The sequence below is a fragment of the Muscardinus avellanarius genome (genome assembly GCF_963383645.1).
Source record: "Muscardinus avellanarius genome assembly, chromosome: 11".
Classification (NCBI taxonomy): Eukaryota; Metazoa; Chordata; class Mammalia; order Rodentia; family Gliridae; genus Muscardinus; species Muscardinus avellanarius.
In genome coordinates, this window is record NC_137797.1 from 56,205,922 (window position 1) to 56,220,296 (window position 14,375).

The 14,375-nt window shown below is 42.8% G+C and overlaps 1 protein-coding gene across 1 annotated transcript in view; it reads left to right on the plus strand.

Annotated features, from left to right (window-relative positions):
• WIF1 (WNT inhibitory factor 1) overlaps window positions 1-9,939 on the plus strand; it is a gene marked incomplete at both ends in the record, with an annotated part of 77,167 nt that extends 67,228 nt beyond the window's left edge. Inside the window, 3 exons of the mRNA XM_080706564.1 lie at window positions 4,955-5,050; window positions 5,555-5,650; window positions 9,818-9,939. Coding sequence (XP_080562690.1) covers window positions 4,955-5,050; window positions 5,555-5,650; window positions 9,818-9,939 — 314 coding nt within the window. The remainder of the gene's footprint in view (window positions 1-4,954; window positions 5,051-5,554; window positions 5,651-9,817) is intronic.
• Between the last annotated feature and the right edge of the window lie 4,436 nt (window positions 9,940-14,375).

Here is a 14,375-nt window from a genome sequence, read left to right on the forward strand (position 1 = left end):
AACTTCCCTCAGTTTTCCCTTTGTGCTCATCCCCCTAGACACTGCACACTTAATTGGTTTGTGTCTCTGAGTCTTTGCTCATGAATGAACTCATTTCACATAAGGATGTCTCTTTATGCCTTTAGGTTTATGCACTTTCTGTTGGCAGAAGCAACGTCTTTTATTCTGTGCACGCACACGTGTGTGTGTGTTTGTGTGTTTGTGTGTGGTTTTGGTATTTTCTAACTACACCAAAAATTTAGATCTTTTGAAAGCTCCTGATTGATCCAACCACAAGCTTTATTCAAATCCACTTAGGAAATTTTCTTTTTTTTCAATTTCAGGAAACTATTACAAAGAAAAAATGGAATGGGTGTTGAGTTGAAAAGTTCCTCTAAAAGTACATAGACAAAAAAGTATAATTATGTTTCTTGCTTTTTAAGTAATATGAATTATAATACATATACCACAATATTCAATATTTTAAAGACTACCATCAAGTATATTTGCAAAGATGTACGTCCATTACTTCTGTCAATTCTAGAATATTTTATAAGCCCAAAAAGAGAGCCCACACCTACTAATAGCACACCCCATTACTCTCCCTCCAAACCCTGGCAATCACTTAATCTAATTTCTGTCTCTTTGTACTTGCTTATTCTGAACATTTCATATAAATGAAATTCCTCCAAATGGAATTTATGGCATTTCATGTCTGACTTCTTTCACCTAGAGTCATTCTAATGTTTTCAAGGTGTAGACATACTGTAACATATATTAGTGAGTCATTCTTTTTTATGGATGAGTAATATTCAAGTGTATGGATATACCACATTATGCTTATGCATTCATCAGCTAATAGACATTTGGATTGTTTCCATATGAAGGTTATTATGAGCAATTCTGATATGGACATTTGGATGTGATTTTTGTGTGGACATGTTTTCATTTCTTTTGGATATATATCTAGGAGTGGAATTGCTAGATCATATGGTACACATTTTTTGAGTAATTGCCACACAGTTTTTCAAAATGGCTGTACCATTTTACATTCCCACCAGCAATATACAAAAGTCCCAGTTTTTCCACATTTATATGTATTGATATAATTTTTTTCATTGCTCCTGACCTCTACAGAAATAATATCTCCTCAAACTTCATTCTGGCTTGATTACAAGATACACTTATAGGTTAACAAATAAAACCGCGGTGAGAGGCATCTCAATAGGTAGATGTGAGTTCATCCTATTATTTAAGATTCACGTATTTCCCAAGAATCTTTAATGAGCCTCCAGTTAAAAGGGCATACACATTATTTATATTATATTATAAAATTTTTAAATAACTTGGTGGGTTCTTATTATGAAGTTCTCAGTATAAAATGTTCTTTGTAAAAATTTAGAACACAAGAGAAAGCAATGAAAACACATCCATTATTCTAAGATCCAGAGATGTTGGCACTTGTTCTAAACCCCTTTGCTGTTTTTTGCCCATGAAAGAGTCACAAATTTAAGCTATCCCACCATCACCTGAGTGGAGAAAGTTTAATGTCATTATTTTCTCCTCCTCCTCCTCCTCCTCCTCCTCCTCCTCCTCCTCCTCCTCCTCCTCCTCCTCCTCCTCCTCCTCTTCTTCTTCTTCTTCTTCTTCTTCTTCTTCTTCTTCTTCTTCTTCCTCTTCTGTAATACTGAGGTTCCTGGAAGCCCATCTACCTCCAGGCTACACTCCCAGACCTATTTTATATTTATATTTGGAAACAGGGTCTCTTAAGCCAGCATGGCTGGCTTCGAACCTGCGCGATCCTCCTGTCTCTGCCTCCCAAGCATGGGAAATACAAGCGTACCACCACGTTCGGTGTTAATGTCATTATTTTCTAAATATTTGATGGTCCCACAAAACTCATCCACTGGCTATACTAAAATGCTAACTCTTTAAACTTAGTAAAATCTAGTTTTATTTAGGCAACGTTTAGTCTTTTTAGATTAAAAAAAAACCAAAACGTGTAATGTCTCAGGATGAGTCACTTTTCCATTGTCCAGTGGATAGAATTCAGCCATAAAATATTTTCAGGAGAAAGAAGTCAATATAAAAGACACTTTCAGGATTGTGAACTTTAAGATATTCAGATTTATGGGGATTTGTTCCTCTAGCCTTTGAACTATACTCTGGCCTTCTAACGGTCTCCTGCGATCACCCTTCTGTTGTATAATTCCCAGGAAGGAAGTACCCAGGAGGGAGCATCCTCCCTCCTGGCTGAGGTGAAGCTAAAGGTTCTCTTGTCAAGAACACAAAAAAAACCTATAGAGTCAATGAAAAGATTCTCCCCATCCATCATTCTCTACAATATTCTAGTTACTAAGTTCACCCTCACAGGGAAAATTTGGGTTTATCAAGTGTATCACTTTTAAGTATTGTTATAGCTTGGTTTTGGAATGTCCTCCCCAAATGCTCATGAGTTGTAAGCAATGTTCCAAGTTCAGCAAGATTCAGAGGTAGGGCATGTCTAGAGGAGGTGGGTATGGCCTTAGGAATTATATATGTCCCTGCTGCTTCCTGACCCCCTCTCTGTTCCCTATGCCATGATCTGAGCACGGCTTTTCCTCCTACACCTTGCCCTAAAACCTCACCGCTGATCTGTTTTGCTACTTCAGGCTGGCTGACCACGTACTGACCTCTGAAATCTCCAGAACCTCTGAACTTGCAAGCGTCAAATAAATATTTCTTCCTCTAAATTGTGCTTGTGAGGTATTTTGGTCACAGCTACAAAAAAAAAAAAAAAAAAAAAAAAAAAAAAAAAAAAAACTGTAACAAGTACTCTGTCTTTTTTGCCATGTAATTAGCATTCCACATCTTGTTTGCCACAGAGAATACTGTGACATGTTCCAATTCTGCGTATATATTGGGGTCAGATGTTTCTATGATGCAGGGGGAAATTTGGAGTTTCTGCCTTCTGAGTAAAAGCTGGATCTTAACAAACAGTAAATGGTGTGCTTGTGTGCAAACCTAACAGAAAGGTCTCTTGTGAACTTTTTATGGTCAATGAAAAGGTGATATTCTATTGTCTGTTTCTATAGCACATTCACTTCAGAAAAAAAAAAAGCCCCCGAAGTCTAATAGTATTCCAGGTTTAGGAGAGACTCTAACATCCCAATATTGTTTTACTATATTGTTTCCAAGATAACTAAATGCTGTGTTGGTAAAATTTATATACAAATAAAGCTCTTTTAGATAAGTAAAAAAAGGTATTTTTAGTAAAACAATTTTCATGTGGAATTCACTTTCTGTTTGTTAAGAATAGTATATGTTGGTAAAAAAAAATATGATGTCACTTTCCTCAAAAGTTTTTTTTTTTTTTGGTTAGAAAAAAGAAGGATTTGGATAATGAAAGGTGAGATGGTTAGGGATAAAGATTTCATTAGTTTTCCTTATCTATCCAGGGGCCTTTGTAATGAGTGTCCTACTAAAGAGAAAAAAAAAAGGCAAAACAATGACAAAACTTTACACTCATCCACTACCAAAACCCCAAGGTTTCTTCTCTTTTCAGGACATTATTATGCACTAACAGGATGTGGTTTCAGTTCTGGGTAAAGAATGCTTTATTTTCTTTATCTTCTAATTCTTCAAAAGTCTGGGTGTTAGGATGGCAAATTCTAGATTGCAGAAGGAAAAACAGCCTCTGAAGGAAGAAGGGGAAAAATAGTTCATAATTTTTTTACATGTAAAGTCCTGTTCCAGCCAGGCGTGGTGGCACACACTTGTAATCCCCGGGTTTGGGAGGCTGAGAAGCCAGCCTCAGCTACTTAGTGAGGCTCTCAGCAACTTAGTGAAACCCTGTTTCCGAATAAAATATATATAAAAAAATAGGTTTGGGAGGATAGCCCAGAGGTAGAAAGCCCCTGGGTTCCACCCCCTGTACCATCATAAAGTCCTGTTCCAGATCTAAAATTCTGTGATTCAAAGATCTGTGAAAACATCAGCACTATTCATTTGATCCAAAGAGATAAAAGGAAGAATGACCTGTCATCAGTATCTAAGACATTCCAGAAAAAATGCATAGCTGTGGTGTGTGGCACTTTTATGCTTGCCTTGTATCCTCTCAACCAACATTTTACCCCAGCCATTGCTATGGCAACAGCTTTGCACAGGTGGAAGCTGACTAAACCTCATCATATTTGTTCCCTATCTTTGCTTTCCACCCAGAGGCAGAGGCATCTCTGACTCCTATAAGTCCTACCCTGCAGCTGCAGTATGGAAGCATGAGGATATTATCCCCTGGGTGAACCCTTAGCGAGAGGCAGTCAGTTGCTAATGGACAAATGCTTGCCTTTTCCTTCTTTCAGGCAACTCTGAGGTACAGCTGATCAGCTCCTTGGAAGGACCTGGCAGGACAAAGCCCAGTTGCCCATAGTGGTGACTAACCCACAAACACACTTTTGTGTTGACTTTCCCTCCTTCCCTGCTTTCCTCTTCCCAAGATCCCCTTTCCTAGGCTCACCTCCCCAAATAAACTATCTGCATGCAAGCCCTACTTTCTGGGGAAATCCTAGGTCAAGACTTGTGTGGTCAGGTACTGGTATAGCGCTGCTTTCAGAGAAAGCGACATTCAGAAACAGAACTCAGAGAAAAGACCATTGAGTAGGTCACCCATACATGAACTTTTAGGAAAGTGCATCTTAAATTACGAGTCAGTTAACAGATCATTCTATTTATGAAAACAGAATGTAATTACAGCATTTGGGCAAAAGATTTATTATAGATGTATATATCCAGAACCGTAAGTAAAAGTATTATCCTATCTGTTCCCCTAAACAAAGCTAAAAACAATATAAAAGCCAGAGTAGATCTGAAATAAGTGGAACTGACCAAGACCTAAAAGCACTTACCCTAAAGAAGCCCTGTAATTCCCTTGAGAGATGTAATTACCTCTGAAAGAAGCACCGAGTTCCTTGTTTCTTTGTGTTTCTCTCTATTCTAGGCAAATGCCCACAACCCTGTCGAAATGGAGGTAAATGCATTGGTAAAAGCAAGTGTAAGTGCTCCAAAGGTTACCAAGGAGACCTCTGTTCTAAGCGTAAGTAACCGTCCATTCTCAGCCTGTGTCTGGGGTACCTGAGCTAGCAGTGCTGTCTTCCTGTATGACTTCCTTGCTCACTTCTTGTTGCTGAGCATCCCAGTTACCCTCTTTTCAAGGACAAATGTGCCTCCTTTACTAAATGCACTGTACAGAATCCATGCATGTGAAAAAATGTACACACTCTCCCACACACAACTGAATGTTTGGGTATTTTTATTTTCTAATCTACTAGGGGTTTTCTTTAGGGAAATAAATTTCCACTGCCCAGAAGTTTCAAAATCCTAGAGTCTTTTATAAATGAGAAGCATGGTGGTGCTTATGTGAAGACTGCATCAAAAGTCCCCAACTCACATGTACCTGGAGATTGACTTGGGGAAAATATAAAAATTAGAGGGTGAAGCCCAAACTAGCGTGTTCTAAAGAACTGCAGGGAAAGTGGCTATGTAATTCTGTTTGGAAAGGAAGGCTGGGGAAACAACCTTTTATCCCCTTTGATTGCAGCTGTGTGCGATCCTGGCTGCGGTGCACACGGAGCCTGCCACGGGCCCAACAGATGCCAATGTCAAGAAGGCTGGCATGGAAGACACTGCAACAAGAGTGAGTGGGGCCCGCGGGGCGCACCGCTCACTTCTGATGCCGGGCTCCAGGGCTGGCAGACAGGCAACCCCTAACTCAGCCCTGCTGGCCCTTCCGTGCACAGCAGCATCCCCTTCTCTCTCCTTCACGCCCTCTTCCTCCCTCTAAACGTACAGTCTGACCTTTAGAGTGTAAAAAGCAAGGAGTGTGGTGGTGCCTCTGTGATTTTAATACTTGGGAGGCTGAGACAGGATGGTTGCAGGTTCACGGCCAGCCTCAACAACTTAGCGAGACCCTTAGCAACTTCAGAGACCCTGTTTCAAAATAAAAAAATAAAATCAGCCTGAAGTATGGGAGATCTAGCTCAGAGTTCAGTGGGTTCAATACTGAGTACCAAGAAAAAGCAAGGAAGCCTTGTAAAATGTCACCAGCTCTTCAAAATATTACCCCAAATATTTTCTAGGTTAAATTAGTAATATAAGTTTATTGGTAATATGGTATGTTAACTATGAAAGAAGTGATCATCTAAAGTAAGATTTTTTTGGTGGTACTGGGAATGGAACCCAGAAGCATTCTACCTTTGTGTTACAACCCCCAGCTCAATTTTTAAAATTTTCTTATTTGGAAACAAGGTCTCACTAGGTTGATGAGAGCCTCACTATTTGCTGAGGCTGTCATCGAACCTGTGATCTTCCTGTCTCAGCCTCCCAAGTACTGGATTGCAGGTACGTGCCACCATGCTGGCGTCTAAAGTAAGATTTTAAATCAAATATAGAATAAGTTTCTACATACCTCTGATTTTAAAATGTAAGATCGACCCACAGGCATATAAAGCATGAAGAGTTTTGCCTTCTAAAATATTTAAGTTGTATTGTATAGAATTTTTTTTTTCTTGTGGTGCTGGGGATTGAGCCCAGGGGCATTCTACCTCTGAGCTACACTCCCAGCCCCATTTTTTTATTCTTTATTTGGAAATAGGGTCTCACTGAGTTGCCAAGGGCATCACTAAGTAGCTGAGGCTGTCCACAAACCTGCAATCCTCCCGTCTCAGCCTCCCAAGTACTAGGATTACAAGCATGTGCCACCACGCCTGGCTGTATAGAATGTTCTTAATGAGTTCTTTTGAAGAAAAGGGACGATCTCTCTAATGACGCTTTAATTGAGTTGCATTTTTTTCTAAGTTTACTGACTACTGTAAATGAACTATGTGTATAAGTAAGCCACTGTAGTAGTATTCTATACACAAAATGAAGCTTGATAAAGCCAGCCATTTGGTATTGATTGGTACTGAACAGGCAGCCAGGCATTGGAGACACATTGGTGAACAGGAACTCCTGGAGCCTCATGGAGTACACATTTCAGTGGGGCCAGGGTGGGAATTCATTAGCAGGTGAAGAAAAGAAGGCAACTTTAGCACATCTGGCACCTTTAACTCAGTCTCCTAAGCATGGGTCACTGTCTGCTTCACTCCTAGGAAAAGAAGAGCTTCACATAACATTCTTCAATAACAAAATTCCCCAGGTGGCCATATTACATCTCCAAAGTAATGGATATGAATTGACCAAACCACTTACATGTCAGTTATTTTCCTAGAGCAGTGTTCTCCAAACACCAGTGCAGATAGCCCAGTGAGCCAGTGAGTGAGGAAATTATTAGCTGAGATGCCAAGGGCAAATAAGAGTTTTTAAATACTTTACATTATTTTATGTATATTTATTTACATACAGATATATTTAACATGTACTTGTATTTATTTATTGCAAAGTTCCTGGTGGTGTGTGTGTGTGTGTGTGTGTGTGTGTGTGTGTGTGTATTACTAGGGATTGCTCTCTGGGGTGTTCTACTTCTTAGCTATATTCCAAGATCTAGTTTTCATTTTTTAGTTTGAAACAGGATCTCACTAAGTTGATAAGGACCTCTCTAAGTTGTTGAGGCTGGCCTTGAACCTGCAATCTTCCTGTCCCAGCCTCCCAAGTACTGGAATTACACAGTATACCACCATGCCTGGCTGCAAACTTTCTAGTTTTTTGTGCATACCTTACAATGTTCACATATGATTCTGAGGTATCTGTAATAAATTGCTATGTGGATGCACAAGTTTACTTATGGGAAGGTTGGTTGGTGTCCGATCTGGGCTGCACTGAGCCGTGGATTTGATTTTCTCCCTCTGAATAGGCTGCATGGTTGACTGAATGAGTTTCAGGTGGCTGCAGTGCAGGATTAAAGTGGAGCTCCTCTGAGAAATAGCTCTCCACATGGTGGCAATGGTTGAACAGTATCCACATGCTGACATCCTTTTGGGAAACCTGTGAACTAGAACACCCATAGGAGAATAACCATTTCTAGAGCCATTCTGGAAAAGAAAATGCTACTGTTCAACTGGATACTCAAAGTATCTTTCCAGAGCTGGTCCTGGTACATGCCTATAATCCCAGTACATGGGAGGCTGAGACAAAAGGATCTCAGGTTTGAGGCTAGTCTCAGCAATTTAAGACCTTCAGCAACTTAATGAAACCCTGTTTCAAAATTTAAAAATAAAGATAAATAAAAAAAATAGGTTGGAAGTCTAACTCTGAGGTAGAATGTCTCTGAGTTCAATTCCCAGTACAAAAAAAGAAAGAAAGAAAAAAGAAAGAAAGAAAGAAAGAAAGAGAGACTTTTCAGAAATCCATGAGCTTAGGGATGGCCTGAAGTCAAACCATACAACCCAGGACTCAGTTGCAAAGGTCACTGGGTCTCACTTCCGGAAGGCTGGTGATCACCAAGAGCGAGGGAGTGGGGAGGGACAAGGGCATTATTTTCACTAATGCACAGAATCACTCTTCCAAAAAGAAGGCAAGTTAGGGGCTCTCCTGTCATAGAGCAGAAGATGAGCAATTCGTCAGATCTGCAGACCCCAAGTGGCCCCCTCTGTAGACCACTCTGCTTCCTTCATCTTCTGCATCAGCACTGCCTCCTTCAGAGCAAGGCACTGCCTGCCAAAGGCTCCCTGGTGCTTCACTCAAATGCAAGCGTGTTTTCCCAGAGAGAGGCCACCCAGCCGCTTTGGACAAGAGCTGAGAATCAAGCTGCAAGAGTAGGGTTTAGTTTGACTAGAGGGAGGTGACAAGGAAGCTCTGAGTCACTGAGTTCTGCTAAGAACAGGCTCCCCGTGGGGGACACGCTGGGAGGTCCCAGGCACCCAGGCATCATAGCAGGGAGGAGGATGCTGGAGACAGCCGCCCCTGCTCAGGCTCACCCTCACCCTCGCCCTCAGCCTCAGCCTCACCCTCAGCAGCAGGGAGGTTTGGGCTTCATGGGTGGCGAGCTGAGCAGCAGGGTAGGATTTACTCCAGCGCATTGTTGGCTCATGTTTGGACCATTCCATGCGCTACTAGCCTACAGACTGACAATTCAAAGAAACATATTCAGAAATAGTTCTGTTCTCAGTAGTCGCTTAACAGCATGCTTGCACTTAAAAACCACAGAGACCAAACGAAATGCTGCACTCGGCTCTGCTGCACAGGAAGATGGGGGCAGACTTTGAAAATGTAATTGATGTCTTGGATCAGTTTCGGGATACCAGAAACAAGCCCTAAGCACCTCCTCAAGTTCACAAGTAGAAGAAAGGGAGATCTCAAGCTGCGTAACTCAGCGTCACCTTCCACTTTCAACCGAGCTGGAAATAGACAGATGCTACCCAAACAAATCCTCCCTGATCCTCAGTCAGTTGACCCTTGTGCTAACACATATAATAGAAGGCCTTCTATCTTGTATGAGTGCAAAAGCCACACCCAATCTGGGATCTATAGAAAGAACAAAGGTTGCTATATTGAACTGGATTGCTGGGTTTGTAATGCACGGAGAAGAATCATTGACCAAACTCTTTTGCAGAAGCATTCTAGATGTCAATGCTAGGTCCTATGCAGCCCCCGGTTGAATAGCCTTCCATTCAATCCCACTGCCCCAAATATGTAGTGAGGGAGGGAGCCAGTGGAAGGCAGACCTGCTGGAGTTAGTGACACAGGTTTCTTAGAACCAAGATCTTGAACCTGTATCATCTCTTCATTCAGTTAGTGGGTTGTGGCCGCTGTGGCCTTTCACTCTGGGTTAAAAAGGGAAAATGGATTTCATGTGAATGGTTAATGATGAATCTGAAGAGCCTGTTTTTGTAGTTTCTTTTCTTTTAAGCTGTGAATAATTTTGCAGGGTATGGAGCCAGCCTCATGCACGCCCTGAGGCCAACAGGCGCCCAGCTTGGGCAGCACACGCCTTCACTTAAAAAGGCCGAGGAGCAGCAGAACCCACCTGAATCCAATTACATCTGGTGAACTCCGACATCTGAAATGGTTTAAGTTACACCAAGTTCACAGCCTTCGTTAACCTTTCATGTGTTGAATGTTCAAATAATGTTCATTACACTTAAGAATACTGGCCTGAATTTTATTAGCTTCATTATAAATCACTGAGCTGATATTTACTCTTCCTTTTAAGTTTCCTAAATATGTCTGTAGCATGATGGTATAGATTTTCTTCTTTCAGTCCTTTGGGACAGATTTTATATTATGTCAGTTGATCGGATTAAAATTTTGTCTTTTTCAGTGTGTAGTTGGCAAATATTTGCAAAAATTACAATGCATTCATGGTGTTGAGGGGCTGGGGAACATTAGAGAGGTTAAATTGGGCAAAAATGCATAAATCACAAGGGTTTAGATGAGGCAGTTAATAGTGTTGAAGTTACAGCATTTGAAATTTTATTGTCATACATTGAGATGCTTGTCACCTTTTAAAATTTGCCCTTATTTTTAAACTCTCATACAAATCTATTTTGACCTTACCATTACTCCAGAGTTCAGTATTGAAAAAAAAAATTACACTGTGGTAGTGGCATTTAAACAATATAATATATTGTAAACAGGATGAAATAGGGAATATAATGTATGAAGTCTTTGCATTGGCTTGAAGCAATATAATATATTGTAAACAAAACACTGCTCTTACATAATAAACATTTTATACTGTTTGTATGTATAAAATAAAGGTGCTGCTTTAGTTTTCTGGGTGTTGTATGGAGTGCTCTTTGCATTTGCTGAAGCTTATGGAAATAAGGTTGGTTGTAATTTAGCGGTAGTTCGTAATTTGCAGTAGCATAGAAAGGCTACGATATGTTAGCTGCACTGTCTGATCCTGCCGCGCTCTCAGCCTCCTCCCTCCCATCCCTCCAGCTGTACTCCAGGCATGCCCACCCGCATGTTTTCCCTGCCTGAAACACTCCTGTTTAGGTCCCATCTCAGCTTAGCTATCATTTCTTTCAAAAAGGTTTCTCTAAATAGAACATGTTAAATAGCTGCTTCAGTAGTATATTTTGTGCCCCTATACAGAATCTGAGAGTAGGTGCTTTATAAAGGAAAGAAATGTAATTGACTTGCAGTTCAGGAAGCTGGGAAATCCAGGAGCTCGGCTCCTGCACCTAGCAAGGGCCTGTGCACTGCATCTCACCGTGGCAGAAGAAGAACTGCAAGTGGGGCCGGAACTTCTTTTAAACATCCCGCTCTGCCAGGCGTGGTGGCGCACGCTTGCTCGTAATCCCAGCGCTTGGGAGGCTGAGACAGGAGGACCGCACAGGTTCGAAGCCAGCCTCAGCTACTTAGGCTCTCAGCAACTTAGTGAGACCCTGTTTCGAAATGAAATATAAAATAGGTCTGGGAGTACAGCTCGGAGGTAGAAAGCCCCTGGATTCCATCCCCAGTACCCCCCCCCACACACACACACACACAACAGCCCACTCCGGTTATAACTAGCCTGCTCCTGCAATCACAACATCAATCCATTCCTGATGGCAGACCAAATCCCGCTTATTGAGCCCTGCCTCTGACACTGTAGCATAAGGGATTCGTTTTCCAACACCTGAATTTTAGGGGACATATCCCATTGGTAGAAGACATTCTAAGACTTTATAAAGGTGCCAGAATATCACAAATAAAAAGAGCTACCAATTATGTAGAAACCTATCAACCCCAAGTAAGTGTTATTTTTCAATCCTATGAGGCAAATATTACTGCGTCCTTTCACAGACTGGGAGAAGGAGGTTTGGAGATCGCAAGTCGTTTACTCCAGATCACAGATGTTAGGGTTAGGGTAGAGTGTAAGTCTGTGTCACCTGACTCCACAGGTTTGACATTGTGTTGCATTCCCTCATTCCTTTTTCTGAGCAGATAGAGTAGGACACAAAATGCCACAAATCCTAGAGAACAACTCTTCAGCATATGCTATTCTTCCTCTTCCAAAAGAATGTGGGCCGGGTGTAGTGGCGCACTCTTGTAATCCCAGCGCTTGGGAGGCGGAGACAGGAGGATCACGCAGGTTCGAAACCAGCCTTGCTGGCTTAAGAGACCCTGTTTCCAAATAAAAATATAAAATAGGTCTGGGAGTTTAGCCCAGAGGTAGAAGGGCTTCCAGGATCCCCAGTACCACCACCACCAAAAAAAAAAAAAAAAAGAATGTGGACTTAATTTTTTAAATTATTTTTTATTGGTGCATTGTAATCATATATCACATTGGAATACAAGACTTGAGAGGATATACAAGCACACATCATCCAATTAGCCCTTATCCAGTCCCCATCCCATTCCCTCCCCCTCCCTCAATCCCATGCTTGTTTGGTGATTAACTTTGATACATTTGTACCTCCTGCATTTTATTTATTTATTTATTTTTTGGTGGTACTGGGGTTCCTGGAAGCCCTTCTACCTACGGGCTACACTCCCAGACCTATTTTTACATTTTTATTTGGAAACAGGGTCTCCTAAGCCAGCACACGCGGCTGGCTTCGAACCTGCGCGATCCTCCTGTCTCTGCCTCCCAAGCGCGGGGATTACAAGCGTGCGCCACCACGCCCGGCTACCTCCTGCATTTTAAAGAGGCTCCGTCCTCCCCTATTCCATACCCTCTGATTGGTCACCTTAGTTGCTTCACTATAGGGCCCTTTCTATAGCTCGACCTCTTCCTGTTGCCCCTTTCCTCCTAGTTTTTGCTGATTAGGGGAAGCATCTGATTTTTATTTTGTGCAATATTTCTTTGTGCATGCCGTGTTGAAAGTACCGATCCCACTCTTGACGGCCCCAGTAGTGGCCTGGCTACAACTCGCTGGCTCAAGCAGCGGCCTTGCCTCATGGGAGGCCCCGATTCTGGTCTCACTGGCCCCAACACCAGCCTAACCCCTCAGCTGGCTCCGATCCCTGCCTCGCTGGCCCCAGCACCAGCCTAGCCTCAAGGCAGGCTCTGATACCGGCCTCAGAGGCCTCAGTAGCAGCCTTGCCTCACGGAAGGCTCCGATGTCGGCCGCTGGCCCCAGCACCAGTCTAACTCCTTGGCAGGCTCTGATCCCGGCCTTGGAGGCCCCAGCACCGGCCTTGCCTCATGGCAGACTCCGATGCCATCCACTGGCCCAGGAATCGGCCTAACCCCTCAGGCAGGCTCTGATCCCGGCCTTGGAGCCCTCAGTAGCAGCCCTGCCTCACGGAAGGCTCCGATGCCGTCCGCTGGCCCTGGCACCGTCCTAACCCCTCGGCAGGTTCCGATGCTGGCCTCGGAGGCCCCAGTACCAGCCTAGCCTCACGGCAGGCTCCGATGCCAGCCTCGCTGGCCCCAGCACCGGCCTAACCCCTCGGCAGACTCTGATCCCGGCCTCAGTGGCCTCAGTAGCGGCCTTGCCTCACAGAAGGCTCCAATGCCAGCCACTGGCCCTGGACTTAATTTTTAAAATAACGTCTCCAGAGTCTCTTCTGTGGCATGCTCAGCTGTGTGCTGCAGGGAGATGGTGTCAGCTGAGAAGTGCTCAAGGAAGCAGGTGGAAGCCTCTTTTGTTGTTGCTGGACCACAGTCACCTGTGTCCCTAACTGGCTGAAACCCAGAGTGTCAGCCCGTGGTCACACAGACGTGGCAAAGCCAGGACCCAAGGGACCAATGATAAGAACCAACTCATGCATTCAAACCTTTTAAGTAAAGATAATAATACAGAACACACTCGGTGCTTACTTTGTTCTACGTGCTTTGCTGATATTAGTTAACAGATAAATAATAGGATGGTGGGGAACATATACCAAAAGCAGAATGACAGAGAGAAATCATCTAGACTGACCCTCTCCAAACCATTGCGATGGCACACTCCTTTAGAAACTGGTGAGCACACAGTTCTATATATAACAGCTATCTATTTGCATGGATAATTGTACCAATATACACATTATAAAAGCCAGAAGTGTTTAAAGAAAAAGATAAAAAAAATGTCCATTGATGCTTAATATTGTCTTTACTTACTCAAAAGATGGTTCTCTATGCACCCTGAAGTGCATCCACACACCGCTTTACCTCAGGTAAAGGGGAGAGATGCTTAGGGGAACTGAAATGGCTTTAAAGACAGACAAGAGAGTTTAGGTGTGGGGGCGCATTCCTTGTAATCCTAGTACTTGGGAGGCTGAGACAGGAGAATAGCAAGTTTGAGGCCAATCTCAACAATTAGTGAGATCCTGTTTCAAAATTAAAAGTAAAAAAGAACTGGGGGAGGGTGATCTCAGAGGTAGAATGCCCCTGGATTCAATCCCTAGTGTATGCATGGGGAGAGAGAGGGGGGAGAGAGAGGGAGAGAGAGAGAGGAAGAAGAAGAAGAAGAAGAAGAAGAAGAAGAAGAAGAAGAAGAAGAAGGAGGAGGAGGAGGAGGAGGAGGAGGAGGAGGAGGAGGAGGAGGAGGAGGAGGAGGAGGAGAAAA